The sequence below is a fragment of the Salvelinus alpinus genome, chromosome 13 (genome assembly GCF_045679555.1).
Source record: "Salvelinus alpinus chromosome 13, SLU_Salpinus.1, whole genome shotgun sequence".
In the NCBI taxonomy this organism is placed as follows: domain Eukaryota; kingdom Metazoa; phylum Chordata; class Actinopteri; order Salmoniformes; family Salmonidae; genus Salvelinus; species Salvelinus alpinus.
The window spans coordinates 18623996-18644111 of NC_092098.1; the positions used below are offsets into that span (position 1 = coordinate 18623996).

Here is a 20116-nt window from a genome sequence, read left to right on the forward strand (position 1 = left end):
GGGGGGGTGGCTACAACGGAGTGTGGCGAAGTCAGGTAGGAGACCTGCGCCAACTCCCTATGCTTATCGTGGAGTGCGAGAGTACGGGCAGACACCGTGTTATGCGGTAGAGCGCACGGTGTCTCCTGTACGTGTGCATAGCCCGGTGCGGGTTATTCCACCTCCCCACTGGCAGGGCTAGATTGAGTATTGAGCCAGGTGCCATGAAGCCGGCTCAACGCGTCAGGTCTCCAGTGCGTCTCCTCGGGCCGGCATACATGGCACCAGCCTTACGCATGGTGTCCCCGGTTCGCCTACACAGCCCAGTGCCGGTTATTCCACCTCCCCGCACTGGTCGGGCTACGGGGAGCATACAACCAGGTAAGGTTGGGCAGGCTCAGTGCTCAAGGGAGCCAGTACGCCTGCATGGTCCGGTATATCCGGCGCCACCTCCCCGCCCCAGCCCAGTACCACCAGTGCCTACACCACGCACCAGGCTTCCAGTACGTCTCCAGAGCCCTGTTCCTCCTCCACGCACTAGCCCAATGGTGCGTGTCTCCAGCCCGGTACCACCGGTTCCGGCACCATGCACCAAGCCTCCTGTGTGTCTCCAGAGTCCTGTGCGCCCTGTTGCTGTTCCCCGCACTAGCCCAATGGTGCGTGTCTCCAGCCCGGTACCACCGGTTCCGGCACCACGCACCAGGCCTACAGTGCGTCTCAGCCGGCCAGTCTGCCGTCTGCCCAGCGGCGCCTGAACTGCCCGTCTGCCCAACGCCGTCTGAGCTGTCCGTCTGCCAAGCGCCGCCTGCGCTGCCCGTCTGTACTGAGCCTTCAAAGCCGCCCGTCTATCCTGAGCCTTCAAAGCCGCCCGTCTGTCCTGAGCCTTCAAAGCCGCCCGTCTGTCCTGAGCCTTCAAAGCCGCCCGTCTGTCCTGAGCCTTCAGAGCCGTCCGTCAGTCAGGAGCCGCTAGAGCCGTCCGTCAGTCAGGAGCAGCCAGAGCCTTCCGCCAGACAGGAGCAGCCAGAGCCTTCCGCCAGACAGGAGCAGCCAGAGCCTTCCGCCAGACAGGAGCAGCCAGAGCCTTCCGCCAGACAGGAGCAGCCAGAGCCTTCCGCCAGACAGGAGCAGCCAGAGCCTTCCGCCAGACAGGAGCAGCCCTCCAGTCATGAGCTGCCCTCCAGTCATGAGCTGCCCTCCAGTCATGAGCTGCCATATAGTCCAGAGCTGCCTCTCTGTCCGGAGCTGCCCTTCAGTCCGGAGCTACCCCTCTGTCCTGAGCTACCCCTCTGTCCTGAGCTACCCCTCTGTCCTGAGCTACCCCTCTGTCCTGAGCTACCCCTCTGTCCTGAGCTACCTCTCTGTCCTGAGCTACCTCTCTGTCCTGAGTTGTCTCCTCTATTTAGGAGGGGCCTAGGTGAAGGTTCCTGGACCAGGGTCGGGGGAGAGGGTCGCCACTCAAGGGACGCTAAGGAGGGGGACAAAGACAATGGTGGAGTGGTGTCCTCGTCCTGCGCCGGAGCCGCCACCGCGGACAGATGCCCACCCAGACCCTCCCCTTGAGTTTTAGGGGTGCGCCCGGAGTTCGCACCTTGAGGGGGGGGTTCTGTCACGTTCCTGACCTGTTTTCCGTTGTTTTTGTATTTTGTTTAGTATGGTCAGGGCGTGAGTTGGGGTGGGCATTCTATGTTATGTGTTTCTATGTTGAGTTGTTTAACTAGCCTGATATGGTTCTCAATCAGGGACAGGTGTTTTACGTTTCCTCTGATTGAGAACCATATTTAGGTAGGCTGTTCACACTTTGTTTGTGGGGGTGATTGTTGCTGTGTCTGTGTTTGTTACACCACACGGTACTGTCTCGTTCATTTCCTTCTTTCCTGTTCGTGCGTTCTTCGTTTTATGTAGTTCTCATGTTCAGGTCTGTTTAACGTCGTTTGTTGTTTTGTAATTATCAAGTGTATTTTCGTGTCAGTGTTCGTCTTGTCAATTAAATTCATCATGTATTCATCACCCGCTGCGCCTTGGTCCACTCTCTCACCAAAAGACGACCGTTACATTATTAAAAAATTGAAAGAATATGGCACCACAAACCTGCAACACAAAGGGCAGCCCACCAAAATTCACAGACCAGGCAAGGAGGGCATTAATCAGAGAGGCAACAAAAAGACCAAAGATACCCCAATCTCCGCTGTGGAGCTTTGCAGCTCCTTCAGGGTTATCTGTCCATAGGACCACTTTAAGCCGTACACTGCACAGAGTTGGGCTTTATGGAAGAATGGCCAGAAAAAGGCCATTGCTTAAAGAAAAAAAAATTAGGCAAACATCTTTGGTGTTCTCCAAAAGGCATGTGAGAGACTCCCCAAACATATGGAAGAAGGTACTCTGATCAGATGAGACTAAAATTGAGCTTTTTGGCCATCAAGAAAAACGCTATCTGGTGCAAACCCAACACCTTTCATTACCCCAAGAATACCATCCCCACAGTGAAGCATGGTGGTGGCAGCATGCTGTGGGGGTGTTTTTCATTGGCAGGGACTGGGAAACTAGTCAGAATTGAAGGAATGATGGATGGTGCAAAATACAGGGAAATTCTTGAGGGGAAACCTGTTTCAGTCTTCCAGAGATTTGCGACTGGGCCGGAGGTTCACCTTCCAGCAGGACAATGACCCTAAGCATACTGCTAAAGCAACACTCGAGTGGTTTAAGGGGAAACATTGAAATGTCTTGGAATGGCCTAGTCAAAACCCAGACCTCAATCCAATTGAGAATCTGTGGTATGACTTAAAGATTGCTGTACACCAGCGGAACCCATCCAACTTGAAGGAGCTGGAGCAGTTTTGCCTTGAACAGGCAAAAATCCCAGTGGCTAGATATACCAAGCTTATAGAGACATACCCCAAGAGACTTGCAGCTGTAATTGCTGCAAAAAGTGTCTCTACAAAGTGTTGACTTTGGGGGGGTGAGTAGTTATGAATGCTCATGTTTTGTTTTTTTGTCTTGTTTGTGTCACAAAAAATATTTAGCATCTTCAAAGTGGTAGGCATGTTGTGTAAATCAAATGATACAAACCCCCCAAAATCTGTTTTAATTCCAGGTTGTAAGGCAACAAAATAGGAAAAATGCCAAGAAGGGTGAATACTTTCGCAGGCCACTGTAAATGTTTGATTCCTACAACTAAAATGGTTTGTAGTTGGGATACCAGTTATAAATGGAATTGGACGTTTCCTGCCGAGTATGCAATATTGTCCAGGGATAATCAATATGCTATGGAGCTTTTGCCATGTTGATAATGTGTAGCCAGTTTAAGTATCCCTTATCCCCTCAGTTTACACCATTTACAAATAGGCCTGTTGAAAACAAAGTGTGGTGAAAATGAGTACAGTAGCCATCTTGTATACTAGACAGGAGTAGAAGTAAATAGCCCATGAGCCAGGGGTGTTGGTCGGGCTCACCTGGGGGTGACAAGTTATCCGTGATTTTCTTAAAGGTCTATGAGTTGGAAAATGTGTGATAGCAGTGCAGCAATGGGTGATCTCTGTGTTTCTTTCGCCCTCCATCCCTTTAAAGGAATTCTCCTGTACTTTTTTTTACACATTTAGCCAGTAGTTCTGAAAGTAAATCTCACAAGCCAAAAGTGGTCCCTGAAAATTGCGTACTACGTCTAGGGGTGTAACGGTTCACCCTACCTACGGTTCAGTACGTTTTGCGGTTTTGGAATCAAGTTTCGGGTACAGTGGAAAATTAAATGCCAACATTTGCGGTAGTTCATTTTTGTGTATTTAAGAAAATACGAAGTGTTGGTATTCCTGATTCCATATATGATCATGAGTCATAATGCCTGATAAGAGCACAATCAGGAATACAAACACAGTATTTTCTTAAATGAAAACACGATTACTCATCAACAACACTAAAATAAAGTGCAATATATTTGTGAAATCAATATGTAAACATGGCTCAGACATTGTATAGGCCTATGCTAGAATGTTTTCTTGCAGAGAAAAATACACTGAATGTACAAAACATTTGTATTTATTAAGGATCCCCATGGCAGCAGCTATTCTTCCTGGGGTCCAGCAACATTAAGGCAGTTATATACAATAACAAATATGGCATGACATAACATTTCATAACACTTTTCACAACACATTAAGTGTTCCCCCAGGCCACTACTCTACTACCACACATCTACAATACAAAATCCATGTGTGTGTAGAGTGCGTGTGTTATGTGTAAATGTGTGTGTGTCTCTTCAGTCACTGCTGTTCCATAAGGTGCATTTTTTAAATCTGATTCTACTGCTTGCTTCAGTTACCTGATGTGGAATAGAGTTCCATTATAATGCACTGCCTGATGTCGCAAGGATCTGTACACAATTTCCGGAATCTGAGCATTTCCCAGTTCTTCCATGGCCTGCATACTCACCAGAATTGTCACCCATTGAGCATGTTTGGGGTGCTCTGGATCAACATGCCAATATACAGCAACTTTGCACAACCATTGAAAAGGCCACAATCAACAGCCTGATCAACTCCATGTGAAATAAATGTTGCGCTGCATGAGGCAAATTGTGGTCACACCAGATACTGACTGGTATTCTGATCCACTCCACAATTTTTTTTTTTTAAGGTATTTATGACCAACAGATGCATATCTGTATTCCCAGTCATGTGAAATCCATAGATTAGGGCCTAATGAATTTATTTAAATTGACAGATTTCCTTATGTGAACTGTAACTCAGTAAAATCTTTGAAATTGTTGCATTTTAATATTTTATTCCGTATAAATCAACTGAGGTGAATGAAGCCACAGCAACCAATGTGCTCTTCTCCAAATAGCTTTTTAGAGTTTTTAAATTGTATAGAAGCGCAGTAGATGAGCTTCAACGTTCTTAACATTTCCAAGAGGATAGCCCAAGGGTGCGTGATTCAACTGAGTGAGAATGCCTGAATAGAGAGGATGGGCTTTAGTAAGATAGCTAGAAACACAAGAAATCCTATGGTTATTAATTGTACTGCACTGATTGAGCATAAATCCCAGAAAATAGATGCGGTAGTGGCAGCAGCAGAGACATTTGGGTGTACAAGATTTTAGTGCAGATGATCTACAAGGGCGTTAAGAGAATTGGTTCCATCCTCCCAGGCCGTTGGCCTGGACTAGGCTCTGGTAGGGATAGTTTTTGTTAGGTATAGTGTTGATATGTGTAGGGTTAGATGGTGGTAGAGGTCTTCACGGGTCCACCAGACCCAAAATTCTGAGATCTGACCTGGGATCCGAGCAGGTCCGGGTCCTAAATTCTGACTTTTGTCTCAGATCTGGGTCGGGTCTGATATAATTGCCACGGGTCTCGGGTATGTTCAAATTAAACTGATTTACCGACTGGACCAGTCCTTTTGTTATTTTAATGTGTGAGGACTCATGAGAACTGTGTGAGCTTGTTATGTGTCAGCCAATTGCAACTCAACAAAACATATAGCTTATGAACGAGTATAGTGAAAGAAGCTGACGAGGAGAATGTCCTCCGGACAAGTTTTAATATTGTAGTGGACAAAGATGACAACAGTGGCGAGGCCAAATGGACTATGTGCAACTCTTTTCATGTTTGATGCAATTTTCTGACATAAAATAATGTATTTATGTATATTTATTAGGGGGGGTAGAATACATTTTTGCTGTATCGGTCTGCTAATAGAGGACTAACAAATGCCCAGTGCACTAGTTTTGTGAAGGGGGGGGTTATATTCTTTTATGTTTTTATTCCAAATTTTTCAGGCGGTGCTGCATCACCCTCACCCTCACCCTCAGCACCCCTACTTCCTGCGGCTCTGCTGCCCAGGACCCTGCTCTGAACTTTAGTCACTGTTGCTAGCTGGCTGTACTCAATCATGCACTTTAGAAACTGTTGCCCTATGTACATTACATAGTCATTAAACACTGGTCACTTTAATAATGTTTACATACTGTATTACCCATTTCATATGTATATACTGTATTCTAGTCAAGGCCTATCCTTTATAACTACGGCGGTACGCATCTTTTTTTATTCATATAATGCCCATAATGTCTATACACACCATCATATAGATATATATATTTATATTCCGGACTCTGACATTGTTCGTTCTTATATTTCTTAATTCCATTATTTTTATTTATGGGATTTGCATGTATTGTCAGCTATTACTGCACTGTTGCACTGTTACTGCACTGTTTATAATTTACTAAATATGTGTACGCGACTCGTCCAATAAAATTTGATTTGATTTGAATGCGCGCGCTCACTGCGGGCGCTCACTGCTGTCTCCGCGACACGGCCCAGCCCAGCACTACATCGACTGTTGTTCATCTGTCAAGGTAACAAATGTTTGCCCGTTAGATAGTCATGTCACTGTTTGAAAATTGTCTCGTCTTGCAAGTATTGACAAAGACAATATGAGTTTCTCTGTGTTGTTGACTTGTCCCTAGCTAGCTAGATAACACAGCCGCATCGATTAGCATAGGTATGTATTAGTTAGCTAGCTAACTTAGCCAACTTAGCTAGTAAGGTAGCAACGCTTGGTGATTAACGGTTTTGACTGGCCTCTTTTAAAATGTGATTTTAAACCTAATCTTAAATTAATACCAAAAATATTTTTTTTGTTTTCATGAATTTTGACGATTTAGACCATTTTGACTTTGTGGCTGTGGTAACTAGTGGACACCGTTCTGACTAGGTGGAAGACAGCTACGACCGGAAGTTACTTTTTCGTAGTAGGTTAGAATAATTTACGCAGCAGGTTAGGATAATTAACGTAGCAGGTTAGGATAATAAGGTTAGGGAAAGGGTTCGTGTTTGGCTTAAAATGATCTCTGTGCTCACAGAAATAATCGGATATGGATTGTTAGTCAGGAAGTCAACTAAGGTTAGCTTCTTCAGCAGTTCGTGTTTATAGTTATTTGCTAGCAAACATACTAATCTTTAGTTATTGTCAAAGATTATACCATCTATTGTTGTACATAACGTTAACTAGCTAGATTCCCTTTGGTGCAAATGTCTGCCGTATCCTTCGTCATAGAAAAATAGCTAACGTTAGCTAGGTAATGTTAGCTAGCTATCAACAGCCTTTTAACAACAAATAAATGGTACCAGTATAACTAGTTGATGCTCATCATTTTGTATAACCAACAGTGTGTGTATTATGGATATTATTGCTTTTATTATGGTGTTTTTCTTTCTTGTTTCGAAACAGATTTCTATGATCCAGTTAAAAAAAATTCTAGAAGAAAAAGACAACGGTGAAGGTCAACTGCTCCATCAGGCAGTGTCCAACAATGATGACAGACTCCTTGATGAACTGCTCTCTCAAGAAAAGTACAGAAAGTTCATCAACTGTAGGAGCGGCTGGGGTATCCCAAGAACACCTTTACGAATGGCTGCATCTAAAGGTCATCTCAGGTGTCTGCAGGTTCTGCTGGCCCACGGAGCAGAGGTGGACTGTCTAGACGTGAAGGCTCAGACCCCACTTTTCACAGCTGTCTGTGGGAAATACTTCAACTGTGTTTTAGCCCTCCTCAGGGCAGGTGCTAACCCCAATGGCAGCTTGTATAACAACTGCTCTCCGGTCCTGACTGCAGCCAGGGAAGGGGATGTTGAGATTTTGAAGCAACTTCTTAAACATGGTGCTGAGGTCAACTCCAGATCCAAAGTCTTGCTGTTTACATCAAGTGCCAGTGTTTCTAGTGGTCCCCTCTATCTGTCTGCTGTGTATGGACACTTAGACTGCTTTAAAGTATTACTTCTCTATGGGGCTGATCCAAATTACAACTGCACAGATGCAAAACTACTGAGTAAAATCAAGCAGCCTAAGACCGTGCTTGAAATGTGCCTCAGACATGGCTGTGGGGTGGAGTACATCCAACTTTTGATTGACTTTGGTGCAAATGTCTACCTCCCCACTCTCATCATAGAAAAGTCCACAAAGCAGAATGAGGCGGTGGAGCTGCTGCTGCAAGAAAGAGGTAATGCAGGAGTTATGCTGTTGATGACCTTGGTATTCTATTGATTTCTGGTAATGTTTTTATTGACATTAAACAAGCATCTCTGTTTTTGTTTGTTTGTTGAATTGCTACTTGACAATACAGTACTGAACTGCTTTGCTGACAGAGCAGCATTTGACTATTTGAATAGACTATTGAATCTGTGTATGTTTTTTAAAAGTATTTTTTAACTCTAACTCAAATGCAATTGTTATTTTTGCTAGGTTTTCCCAAGTCCCTTGTATCACAGTGCCGACTTGCCATCCGAGCATACCTCAGGAAGATCAACAGAATCCAGTCCATTGACCATTTGGAAATGCCATCAAGCATGATAAACTTCTTGCAATATAAATCAGTCCCAGCAATTGCTATGCATCTCTGAGAAAGCATATATTGTCCCTATGCTTTTGCTACATGAAACATGATGCTTACTTTTTGCAAAACATTTCATAGTGATGTTGAAATAGTACACATTTGTTGTCCTGCATTTGAGAATAGTTGTGTACTGTTTATTCTCAATGTTTTCAATAAATGATGCAATCATGTTTTTCATTTTCTTGTTTTATCCCTCTTCCATAATATATGTGGGATTTTTTTTGTAATACTGCAATGTCAGCATAAAATACAATGTACAGTAGAAATGACAACCATTAAAATGTCTTGAACTAATTTTGTATCAGAAAATATGTTTTTATTTTTAAACATTGTGCGTACTTTATGTATGATAAAGTATTATATAATTATGTGCAAGGTGCTTTACACTTATATATAAATATCTGTGTACAAAATGTTAGGAAGACCTTCCTAATATTGAGTTGCACCCCTTTTGCCCTCAGAACAGCCTCAATTTGTCAGGGCATGTGTAACCGATGTGAAATGGCTAGCTAGGTAGAGGTGGTGCGCGCTAGCAGCCTTTCAATCGGTGACGTCACTTGCTCTGAAACCTTGAAGAAGTGGTTCACCTTGCTCTGCAAGGGCCGCGGCTTTTGTGGAGTGATGGGTAATGATGCTTCGTGGGTGACTGTTGTTGATGTGTGCAGAGGGTCCCTGGTTCGCGAGTGGACGGATGTAAAGTTAAACTGTTACATTGATGCTGTTGACCCGGATCACTGGTTGCTGCGGAAAAGGATGAGGTTGAAAGGGGGGTGAGTGTAACGGATGTGAAATGGCTAGCTAGTTAGAGGTGGTGCGCGCTAATAGCGTTTCAATCGGTTACGTCACTCGCTTTGAGACCTTGAAGTAGTGGTTCCCCTTGCTCTGCAAGAGCCGCGGCCTTTGTGGAGCGATGGGTAACGACGCTTCGTGGGTGACTGTTGTTGATGTGTGCAGAGGTTCGCGCCCAGGGCGAGGGGACGGACGTAAAGTTAAACTGTTACACATGGACTACAAGGTGTCAAGCTTCCACAGTGATGCTGGCCCATGTTGACTCCAATACTTCCCACAGTTGTGTCAAGTTGACTGGGTGTCCTTTGGGTGGTGGACCATTCCTGATACACACAGGAAACTGTTGAGTGTGAAAACCCTAGCAGCGCTGCAGTTCTTCACACTCAAACCAGTGCTCCTGGCATCTACTACCATCCTCTGTTCAAAGGCACACCTTTTGTCTTGACCATTCACCCTCTGAATGGCAGACATACACAATTGTATACATTTGGCAGACGCTCTTATCCAGTGCGACTTACAGGAGCAATTAGGGATAAGTGCCTTGCTCAAGAGCACATCGACAGATTTTTCACCTAGTCAGCTCGGGGTTTCAAAACAGTGACTTTTCGGTTACTGGCCCAATGTGCTTAACCACTAGGCTACCTGCAGCCCTTAGGAACAATCCATGTCTCAATTGTCTCGTGCTAAAAATCCTTTAACCAGTCTCCTCCCCTTCATCTACACTGATTTGAAGTGAATTTAACAGGTGCCATCGATAAGGGATCATAGCTGTAAAGATGGCGGACGCGGATGATGAAGTGGATTCTGAATCTAATGGCCTAGAATCAAGGAGAATTGGAAAATTGTCCAAAAGAAAGGAAAACGGAGCAAAGTAGAGTACAGTGAGAATGTTACTTCATATATTGTAGTAGTACGGTTTGTAAATGAGGAGCAGCTGATCGAATTACCAAGCTTGAATCCATTTGAGATATCCAAACTGGTGGAGAGAGTGGGTAGAGATAAGGCTGTGAGGATCAAGAGTTTTGGTTTTGATTCGTTTGTGTTTCTGCGGATCAGAAGAAACGTGTGCTGCGTCTCTCACCCAATTTGATAAGTTTGAAGTGTTGTGTGTGTCTCTTAGGAACAAGGCACCCCTCAAGGGGATTATGTCTGGTGGGAAGTAGATTTTGAAGAGAGAAAAAATATTCCTGGAGTGATTGATGTACGTCGGATGAATTGTGTGGTGAATAAAGAAAAAGTTAAACCTATCTGTTCTTTTGTTTTTTGATATGGAGTCTCTCCCTACTCAAGTGCAGTTAGGGTATATTAACTACAGAGTTAGAGCATTTATCCCAAGACCAATGCAGTGTGATCATTTTAAAGTTTTTGGTCATGTGGCAAGTGTTTGCAGAAGGGAGAAGCCGAGATGTACAAGTTGTGGAAAAGATCATATGTGTTATAAAAGTGATGAAAATGTGACTTTGCAATTGTGGTGGGAACCATGAAGCCACATCTTTCAAATGCCCCACAAGGGTGAAAGAGAATGAGGTGGCCAAAGTCAGGGCTGTCCAGAGCATATCATATGCAGCTGCTGTTATAAGGGTTTGAGGGTGTGAATGATGCACTTGAAGAGTCCATGGTGGTGGATAGGCCTTCACTGCTGGCTGCAGGGGTTGACTTTCACCAGCAGGATCCTGACTTTTTAAAGGTTAAGAAGGTGGACTTTGTTGTCTTTATAGCTATGGTGATAAATGGCACTGCCAAGGTGGAGAGAAGGTCCAGGAAGATAGAAATCATTGTGGAAGAGGCAGAGCGGTTCCTGGGGCCGAAAGATTTCTCAGCAAAGGAGTTACATGGAATATTTTCACAAGCCGTACTCTAGAACCTGAGAAGGGAGATATGGAGAATTGAAATAAGGGTGAAATGGGAGTTTTGTTTTGTCAATGTACATTTTTATTTGGGTGGATTAAGTTAGTTTCCATATCACGTATCGGTTTTCTTTTTACCTTGTTTTGATTTAAACCCATCTAGTTGGTGGCAGCAATACATGCTTTTGGTTTGTAGTCTGCCATAAAACCCACAGAAGAAGAAGGGATTCTAGTGTTCACCTGGTCAGTCTGTAATGGAAAAAGCAGGTGCTCCTAATGTTTTGTGCACTCGGTGTGTGGGTGTATATGTGTGTGTATATATATATTATTGACGGAGGGTGTAACTGAAGCTATATAGAGCATGACATATTCCAGTACTAACAATTCAATTGAGCTATATTAGCCATGTAAGTGTGACAATGTCAAAGGAAATATATTGTCAGTCAGGAAACTATTTACTAAATGTTTTGTTGGCAAAATGATTCTAGATTGAGCATCCTCTTTGAATGAATTTGGGGGGTATAAATGGTCTTTAGCAATCTAGAACTACCGGTAAAAGATAAATCAGAGAGGAAGAGGCAAAGCCGCTCAATATATACTCTAGATCCTCTTTGGACCCCAGGACACACCCCGCTCTCACTACAACTACCAGAATTCAATGCGTACATTAACAAGAGGCTCAAGACTGTTTGTGTTCCACGACTGAAGAAAGTGATTCGGATTTATTGTTTGTTATTCTGGCGTGTAGAAGCCCAACAAGGTCGGTTCATTTATATATCCCCCAACCACATAAACCCTTATTGGAAATATAGCAAATTTTCCCTTCAATTTAATGCTTGCAGACAATGCTTGTCTCCTAGGCTAGTCAACGTGTATTTTCCAGCCATGCATTGCCATTGTTGCTAGCGAGTTAAGGGTGTAAAATGTTATTTAATTGAAGAAGAGCAAGCAAACTAGGTTAAAACAACCAACTCCGTTTTCTTAATATTGCTAGCTAGGTCGATAACTTGATGGTAGCTAGCCTAGGCAGCCGATAGTGCTACATCCTTTTAGATTTGCGGGCCAGGCACAAGGTAACGTTAGTTAGCTTCCACTGCTAGCGACACATTGCTTTGTGGTCCCAACCTGACGACTTCTTGGTCAACGTCACGCATCTCTGTTTTCTCGTGTAGTGTATCGCATAAACAATTAGTATACATAATGATGTTGATTCAAAAACAGGTGATTCATTGAAAGCTATCCCAAGCTAAAACAATTTAGGATATGTCCTGCTGTCTGTTATATTTCGCTGTTACTGTTGCACGTATATCAATGGTCAGTTTGCTTTATACTTTCTATGCAGATAGCATAACACTTGTTCTGAACGCTTTGCAAGGTAGATAGATAATTACCTGTACGTGTGTTATTTCATCTGATGTAAAGAAAATCACCGTAAATAAGCCCAAAGTGATTAATGTAGGCCCATCACTGTTTGCACAGAATCTAATCCTTTGTTTGTCCTACATTTCAGAAAAATGGAAGCAAATGGTTTTGGAAGATTGATTGCCAGCAGTCTTTGCACCTGATGGTGATACCATCATGCTCATATCTGTTCACTTCACCTTCCTGTAGATTGTTGCCATGGAGCACTGCGACGGAAATGAGCCAGCAAGTGATACAAAGCATTTGTCTGCTGGCTGTGAGCAGACGGCCATGGGTGACCAGGATTCACAGACTGAGGTGAAGCCTCCATCTGACATTTCTGATGCTGTACCCCTTGAGCATCAGCCATCAGGGAAACTGAGGAGGACTGCCTTAAGATTCTTTGGAGGACGCAAAAGCATCTGTGTTTTACCAAACTTCTTTGGGGGAAGGAACAAAAATCTGAACAAGTGGTCCTCTAAGAAGGGAGTCAGCAAGAGTAAAACTCATGATGGACTTAGCAAGGCAGACTGGGAGGACAGTCTGGGAATTGGAAATGTCCCAGCAGGATATTTTGAGTACCACAGCCAGAAAGATACTGCTGGAAAGGCTTGTAGGGAATTTGGTCACCCTACTGGTGATCAGAAGTCATTCTCTCTCCCCCGGCAGAAAAAGGGTTTGAGAGAACTTTTTAACAGCATCAGGCGTTGTAGGAAGAATAGAAATTTTGATTTTGAAAAAAATGAAATAGTTTCGAATTCTCATGTCTGCAACAAAGAGGTGCCTATTGCCCAGACTATCATTGACCAAAATGACACGGAGTGCCTGGGCAGTTTGTCTGAATCCAATGTGCCTGTTTCGGCAAACGTTGACAATTGTTTGACAATTGCTCCTGAATGTATTAATGTTGATGTCATAGTGTCTGAGAAAGACCTGGTGAAACAAGGGAGTCTGGATTCTCTGATAGGGGAACTGAAGAAAGGTGAGGATATGGTAGAGACACTCCATATAAACACAGAACCAGATTCTTTCCCGAAGACTAACCTAGAGTCTACTGTGAACGTCCAGCTGCCTACTGGCTCATCTCAGATGAGCTTGATGTTTGGTGATGTGGCCTCTCTAAAGAGTTTTGACTCGCTCACTGGCTGTGGTGACATAATAGCTGATCAAGATGACGGCAGTATTGCAGATTCTCAGGGCACAGTCTCAAGGGAAAGGAGTCGAAATGCAGGCAAAAGGAGTTCCTGTTATGTTACGTACCAGGGTGGAGGAGAAGAAATGGCCACCCCTGTTAAGGTGGACGGAGATTATCTCCACAACCTCTGGGAAAATGAGGTTGCAGAGGACGCTTGCTATACCCACAGCCAGGAAGAAGACTTTCTAGAGCACAGTGAAAGTCCTAGGATGACACCTGAAGAGCCATCTAGCTCCTATACCATGGACATCAGCAGCAACAGCAATGGTGCTCTTGGAGTTACAGAGACCACCCTTACATCTTCGGATGTCATGACCCCACAGAGCGAAAATCAAGTGTCAGTTCCTAACAGCGATGAGGGTTACTATGACTCTACCACCCCAGGACAAGATGAAGACGGACGTGACAAAGTTGACAGGATCAGGACCGATAGACTACCAAGGGACAGTTATAGTGGCGATGCACTGTATGAGCTTTTTGAGCCTGATGACAGTCTTATCAGTCCACCTTTTGAAAAAGCTAAGCTGCCCGTCTCTGATCCACTTGAGTTTTTAGACATGTCAGCTCAGTGTGGTGATGAAGATGTAAATGCTGTGTTCGCTCCTGAAACGGGTCTAATTGAAGAGGACAGGCTAACTGGGAATAGGGAGAAAATGCTTGGCAACCCTAAGTTGTCAGATGCCGTTTTTGGCACCTTTACCTCAACATGTCAATCACAAGAAATTGACTCTGCGCAAAACAAGCCACAGTCCCCACTGTTAAAAGGAAATCATGATCTATCTAAAGAAACAAAGAATGACTTGGAGGATGGCCAGACAGTTTGCTTCTCCCAAGCCCTAGTGGACTTCACAAAACAATCACATGTTTATAGAAATTTAACTGAAAGCATGGGAGGCTCTGAGTCAAACTCTCCCTTTGCCCAAAACATGCAAGCCCTCCCAGCCATTGTCACGTTTGATGTCGTGGACATGGATAACGAGGGGGAATATGACCAGCAGATGGATATGGTAATGGAGGAGGAATACATCACGTCGCCTTATGAAGTGTTTGAAGAAAGCTACCTGCAAAAGGATGCGTTTGCTGAATGTGACTTACGAATGTTTGACCTCCTTGAACAGAGTCTCCTCAGTAATACTTGGGGAATCGCCAGCCTGCCACGTCACCTTAGCCTTACACAAGTCAATCGGTCGAGTCCACTGGCTCCTCTGCCGAGTCCTCTGGCCTTAAATAGGAGGAGTAGATCCCTGGACACGGAGAGCTTGGAGTTAGAGATGACTGACATGTATTTAGGGAGTGGGGCAGCACTAGCGTCTTGCCCTAGAACTGAAAGGGACTCGAAGAGAGTGTCCTCGCTTCACCGCAAAAATGATGGACACATTTCCACTTCAGAAAACAGGGATAATAGGCAGATCATGTTTCCGTCATGGCAGCCAGAGACTGAGGGGACTGTAACGCACCCACGAGCAGATGGGAAAAGAACAGAGCAGACGTACAGTCTCTATCAAACTCAAAACAGACACATGGTATCATTCAGTCAGCCTGTCAGTCGAGTCCCAAACTGTAAATCTCAACCGATCTCAGCTAGCAAAATGACTGACAGAGTATCCTGTAATTATATCTCTCAGATTACAGGACCATTACATAGGCCATCTCATCTTCCTTTGCAATCAGAATCCTGTCGGCCCCATGCCCCCTATGGGAGATCAGTTAAGGCATCAGATGGTGGTGGTGAGGCCCTTTTTTACACATCGACCGTTAGCTCTCATCCTTACAATCAACACAATAAGATGCCTCAACCTTGGTTGTGAGTCTGGCAGTTCTGTAAGCAGGGCTCTAAACTAATTTTTAAAATGCAGGAGCACCACATAAAATGTAGGAACAGCAGAAATTTGATTTTTTTAAATTGTTTAAGATACAGTATAGCCTAGCTACTTCTAAAGCACATGTTGTGCCCTAGAAACAAATATGAAACACTGTAAACACTTTTTTTTATTATAAGAAGCAAAAATGTTGATTTAAATACCTCATTTAAAATTAAGTCATTTGTGGAATATTAGGTCTCTACATCATGTAAATTCACTTTTTTAACATTTAACGTTGTACACCGTCTCTTTAAGAGCATCAAGTTTGTTATGACATGCAAGACGTCATTCGTTCATTGTTATGATCATGGATCTCCTGAAGAAGCTATCCCTTTTCCTTTCTTTCTGTGCCCCCAAATGTTTGGATATACTGTTATCAGGTTGTTAGCTAGCTAGCTAATAAGGTATCAAACATGACTGAACAAGGTGTAAAACAAATGCGGTCCGCAAGTAGTTTTAGAACGTCCCGCGACATGGTTTATGAATGTAAAATGCGGCCTCCCAATCTGTGACAAAAAAAACAACAAACGTTGCACTGATAATATTGGTCAGCTCTTTTGAACTTTTTGGGCTAGAAACAAGCAGTTTTTGCTGTATTAATGGTGCAAGCATGACTCTTAATGAATCTGGACTCGGGGAAACGATAAGCCTTATTACAAAAATTATACAAATAAAATGAAATGAAATTTATTTTGTCGCACTGGTGCTCCCAAATTAAAACTCCAGGTTGAGGTCGCACAGCAAAATATTTAGTTGCAAATGTGCACTTCAAAGCCCTGCCTGTAAGGCCAGTGGACTATGAGCAGCAGGCAGACTTCACCATTAAAGTAAGAAAAACTGGATATGGTACACCCTGTTGAATGTAACAAACACACAGTGCCTTCGGAAAGTATTCAGACCCCTTGACTTTTTCCACATTTTATTACGTTACAGCCTTATTCTAAAATTGATTTAAATCATTTTTTCCCTTTATCAATCTACACATAATACCCCATAATGACAAAGTGCAAATTTATGAAAATAAACGGCAATATCACATTTATAAAACTATTCAGACCCTTTACTCAGTACTTCGTTGAAGCACCTTTGGCAGCGATTACAGCCTCGAGTCTTGGGTATGACGCTACAAGCTTGGCACACCTGTATTTGGGGAGTTTCTCCCATTCTGCTCTGCAGATCCTCTCAAGCTCTGTCAGGTTGGATGGGGAGCGTCGCTGCACAGCTCTTTTCATATGTCTTCAGGGATGTTCGATCGGGTTCAAGTCCAGGCTATGGCTGGGCCACTCAAGGACATTCAGAGACTTGTCCCGAAGCCACTCCTGCATTGTTTTGGCTGTGTGCTTAGAGTCGTTGTCCTGTTGGAAGGTGTATGTTCGCCCCAGCCTGAGGTCCTGAGCTCTCTGGATCAGGTCTTTTCCTCGATCCTGACTAGTCTCCCAGTCCCTGTTGCTGAAAAACATCCCCACAGCATGATGCTGCCACCACCATGCTTCACCGTAGGGATGGTGTCCGGTTTCCTCCAGACGTGACGCTTGGCATTCAGGCCAAAGAGTTCAATCTTGGTTTCATCAGACCAGAGAATCTTGTTTCTCATGGTCTGAGTCTTTAGGTGCTTTTTGGCAAACTCCAAGCGGGCTGTCTTGTGCCTTTTACTGAGGAGTGATTTCTGTCTGCCACTCTACCATAAAGGCCTGATTGGTGGAGTGCTGCAGAGATGGTTGTCCTTCTGGAAGGTTTTCCCATCTCCAAAGAGGAGCTCTGTCAGAGTGACCATCGGGTTCTTGGTCACCTCCATGACCAAGGCCCTTCTCCCCCTACTGCTCAGTTTGGCCGGGAGGCCAGTTCTAGGAAGAGTTTTGGTGGTTTCAAACATCTTACATTTAAGAGTAATGAAGGCCACTGTGTTCCTGGGGACCTTCAATACTGCAGACATTTTTTTGGTACCTTCCCCCAGACCTGTGCCCCGACACAATCCTGTTTTGGAGCTCTACGGACAATTCCTTCGACCTGGTTTTTGCTCTGACATGCACTGTCAACTGTGGGACCTTTTAATATAGACGGGTGTGAATTTCAAATTCACGTACAGTCAATCAAATTTAGCACAGGTGTTCTACAATCAAGTTGTAGAAACATCTCAAGGATGATCAATAGAACAGGATGCACCTGAGCTTTATTTAGAGTCTCATAGCAAAATGTCTGATTACTTATGTAAATAAGGTATTTAAAATTAAAATTAACTGTTTTCGTTTTGTCATTATAGGGTATTGTTTGTAGATTGAGTAAAACATTGAATTTAATAAATTGTAGAATAAGGCTGTAACGGAACAACGTGGAAAAAGTCAAGGGGTCTGAATACTTTCCGAAGCAAATTCCCAAAAATGTAATGAAACCTCTTCTACACTTAGTATTGAAATGTGGTATACATGTTATGTGCCACCAAAGACACCATCTAGTATGTTTACATAACTGAAAATATAATTATTGTCTGTTACTGCAAGTATGTTGTTTTTATTGATAAGCTATTGTATTTCACTGTGTTGTATAAGCCTTATTTGTGTTGCTGTTCTATCATACTGTGTTATCTTGTGAACAGTCATAATAGAGGCTCTCCAATGCAGTCTTTCATTAAAATGTTCAGGCCTGAGTATGCCTTGCATTTGCTCAGTCCAGAGTTAGGCCACACACAACACTTATTACACATATTGGTAGGTATTGTGAATTGGTAGGTACTGTAAACTACGTGGTCCATTTAAAATCAAATGTAATTTGTCACATGCGCAGAATACCTCTTGTGTAGACTACTGTGAAAGGCTTCCTTAAGAGCCCTTCCCAACGATGCAGAGTTTAAAAATAAAATGTCACCGACAAAAGTTGTATCTAGCCTTTAGTCTTTTTTATGACTTTCTTTACAGAAAGTTGTTAACTACAGTCTAGGACGGTGCTTGTAAACTGTTAGGATGGTATTATATTGTAATTGTAAGATGCAGCCTTTTCTTTATTTTTACTATTTTCTAAATTGTAGAATAATAGTGAAGACATCAAAACTATAAAATAAGACATATGGAATCATGTGTAACCAAAAAAGTGTTAATCAAATCTAAATATATTTTAGAATCTTCAAAGTAGCCACCCTTTGCCTTGATGACAGCTTTGCACACACTTGGAATTCTCTCAACCAGCTTCGCCTGGAATGCTTTTCCAACGGTCTTGAAGAAGTTCCCACATATGCTGAGCGCTTGTTGGCTGCTTTTCCTTCCCTCTGCTGTCCAACTCATCCCAAACTGTTTCAATTGGGTTGAGGTCAGTTGATTGTGGAGGCCAGGTCATCTGATGCAGCAGGTGTGTTAGGTCATTGTCCTGTTGAAAAACAAAAGATAGTCCCACTAAGCGCAAACCAGATGGGATGGCGTATCGCTTCAGAAGGCTGTTGTAGCCATGCTGGTTAAGTGGGCCTTGAATTCTAAATAAATCACAGTGTCACCAGCAAAGCACCATCACACCACTTCCTCCATGCTTCACAGTGGGAACTACACATGCGGAGATCATCTGTTCATCTACTCTGCGTCTCACAGACACGGCGGTTGGAACCAAAAATTGCACATTTGGACTCATCGATTTCCACTGGTCTAATGTCCATTGCACGTGTTTCTTCTTATTGGTGTCCTTTAGTAGTGGTTTCTATGCAGCAATTCAACCATGCAGGCCTGATTCATGCAGTCTCCTCTGAACAGGTGGATGGATTATCTTGGCAAATGAGAAATGCTCACTGACAGTGATGTAAACAAATTTGCTCAAACATTTTGAGAGAAATACACTTTTTGTGTGTATGGATTTAAAAATATATATTTTATTTCAGCTCATGAAACATGGGGATGTTGCATTTATATTTGTGTTAATGTAGTATATACAGTGCCGTGCAAAAGTATTCAGACCCATTAGATTTCTTCACATTTTAATGTGTTACAAAGTGGGATTTAATTGTCATTTTCTGTCAACACTATCCAAAATACTGTAATGTCAAAATGGAAGAAAAGATACATAAATTAATAACTAAAATATAGGCATTGCATAAGCATAAAGCCCCTTTATTTAGGCAAACCTAAATTTGTTCAGAAGTAAAATTTGGCTGAATAAATCACATATGAAGTTACATGGACTCACTCTGTGTGAAATAATAAGGGTTGACATGATTTTTGAATGACTAACCCTTCCTCTGTCCCCCATACATAATACATCTGTAAGGTCCCTCAGTCACGTATTGAATTTCAAGCACAGATTCAACTACAAAGACCAGGGAGATTTTTAAAAGCCTCATAAAGAAGGGCAGTGATTGGTAAATGGGTAACAATAACCAAATCAGACGTTGAATATCTCTTTTAGCATGATCAAGTTAATTATGCTGTGGATTATGCATTAAACCTCCCAGACACGTCAAAGATAGTCATTTTTCTGAACTGAGCTGCAGGACAGGAATGAAACTACTCAGGGATGTTACAATGAGGCCACTGGTGATTTTAAAACAGCTACAGTACATTGGCTGTGATGGGAGAAAACTGAGGATGGATCAACAACATTCTAGTAACTCCACAATAATGACCTAAATGATAGTGGGGGGAAAAATATACGAAACATCCATCTTGTATGCAACAAGGCA

General features: G+C 43.1%; 2 protein-coding genes across 4 annotated transcripts; both read left to right on the forward strand.

The window, feature by feature from the left end:
* The first annotated feature begins 6212 nt into the window (after positions 1–6212).
* On the forward strand, positions 6213–8662 carry asb12a (ankyrin repeat and SOCS box-containing 12a). Of its 2 annotated transcripts, none has more exons than XM_071338360.1 (3): positions 6213–6331; positions 7207–7975; positions 8218–8662. In XM_071338360.1, exons 2-3 carry the CDS (start codon positions 7213–7215, stop codon positions 8373–8375), a joined length of 921 nt encoding a protein of 306 aa, XP_071194461.1. In that variant the 5' UTR covers positions 6213–6331; positions 7207–7212; the 3' UTR covers positions 8376–8662. The 2 variants fall into 2 exon arrangements, with proteins under 2 accessions (XP_071194461.1, XP_071194460.1); XM_071338359.1 differs by lacking the exon at positions 6213–6331 and adding an exon at positions 6340–6879.
* Positions 8663–11566: 2904 nt separating this feature from the next.
* On the forward strand, positions 11567–18332 carry amer1 (APC membrane recruitment protein 1). Of its 2 annotated transcripts, none has more exons than XM_071338354.1 (2): positions 11567–11764; positions 12616–18332. In XM_071338354.1, exon 2 carries the CDS (start codon positions 12625–12627, stop codon positions 15406–15408), a length of 2784 nt encoding a protein of 927 aa, XP_071194455.1. In that variant the 5' UTR covers positions 11567–11764; positions 12616–12624; the 3' UTR covers positions 15409–18332. The 2 variants fall into 2 exon arrangements, with proteins under 2 accessions (XP_071194455.1, XP_071194454.1); XM_071338353.1 differs by having other exon boundaries at positions 11571–11764; positions 12515–18332.
* Positions 18333–20116: the final 1784 nt, after the last annotated feature.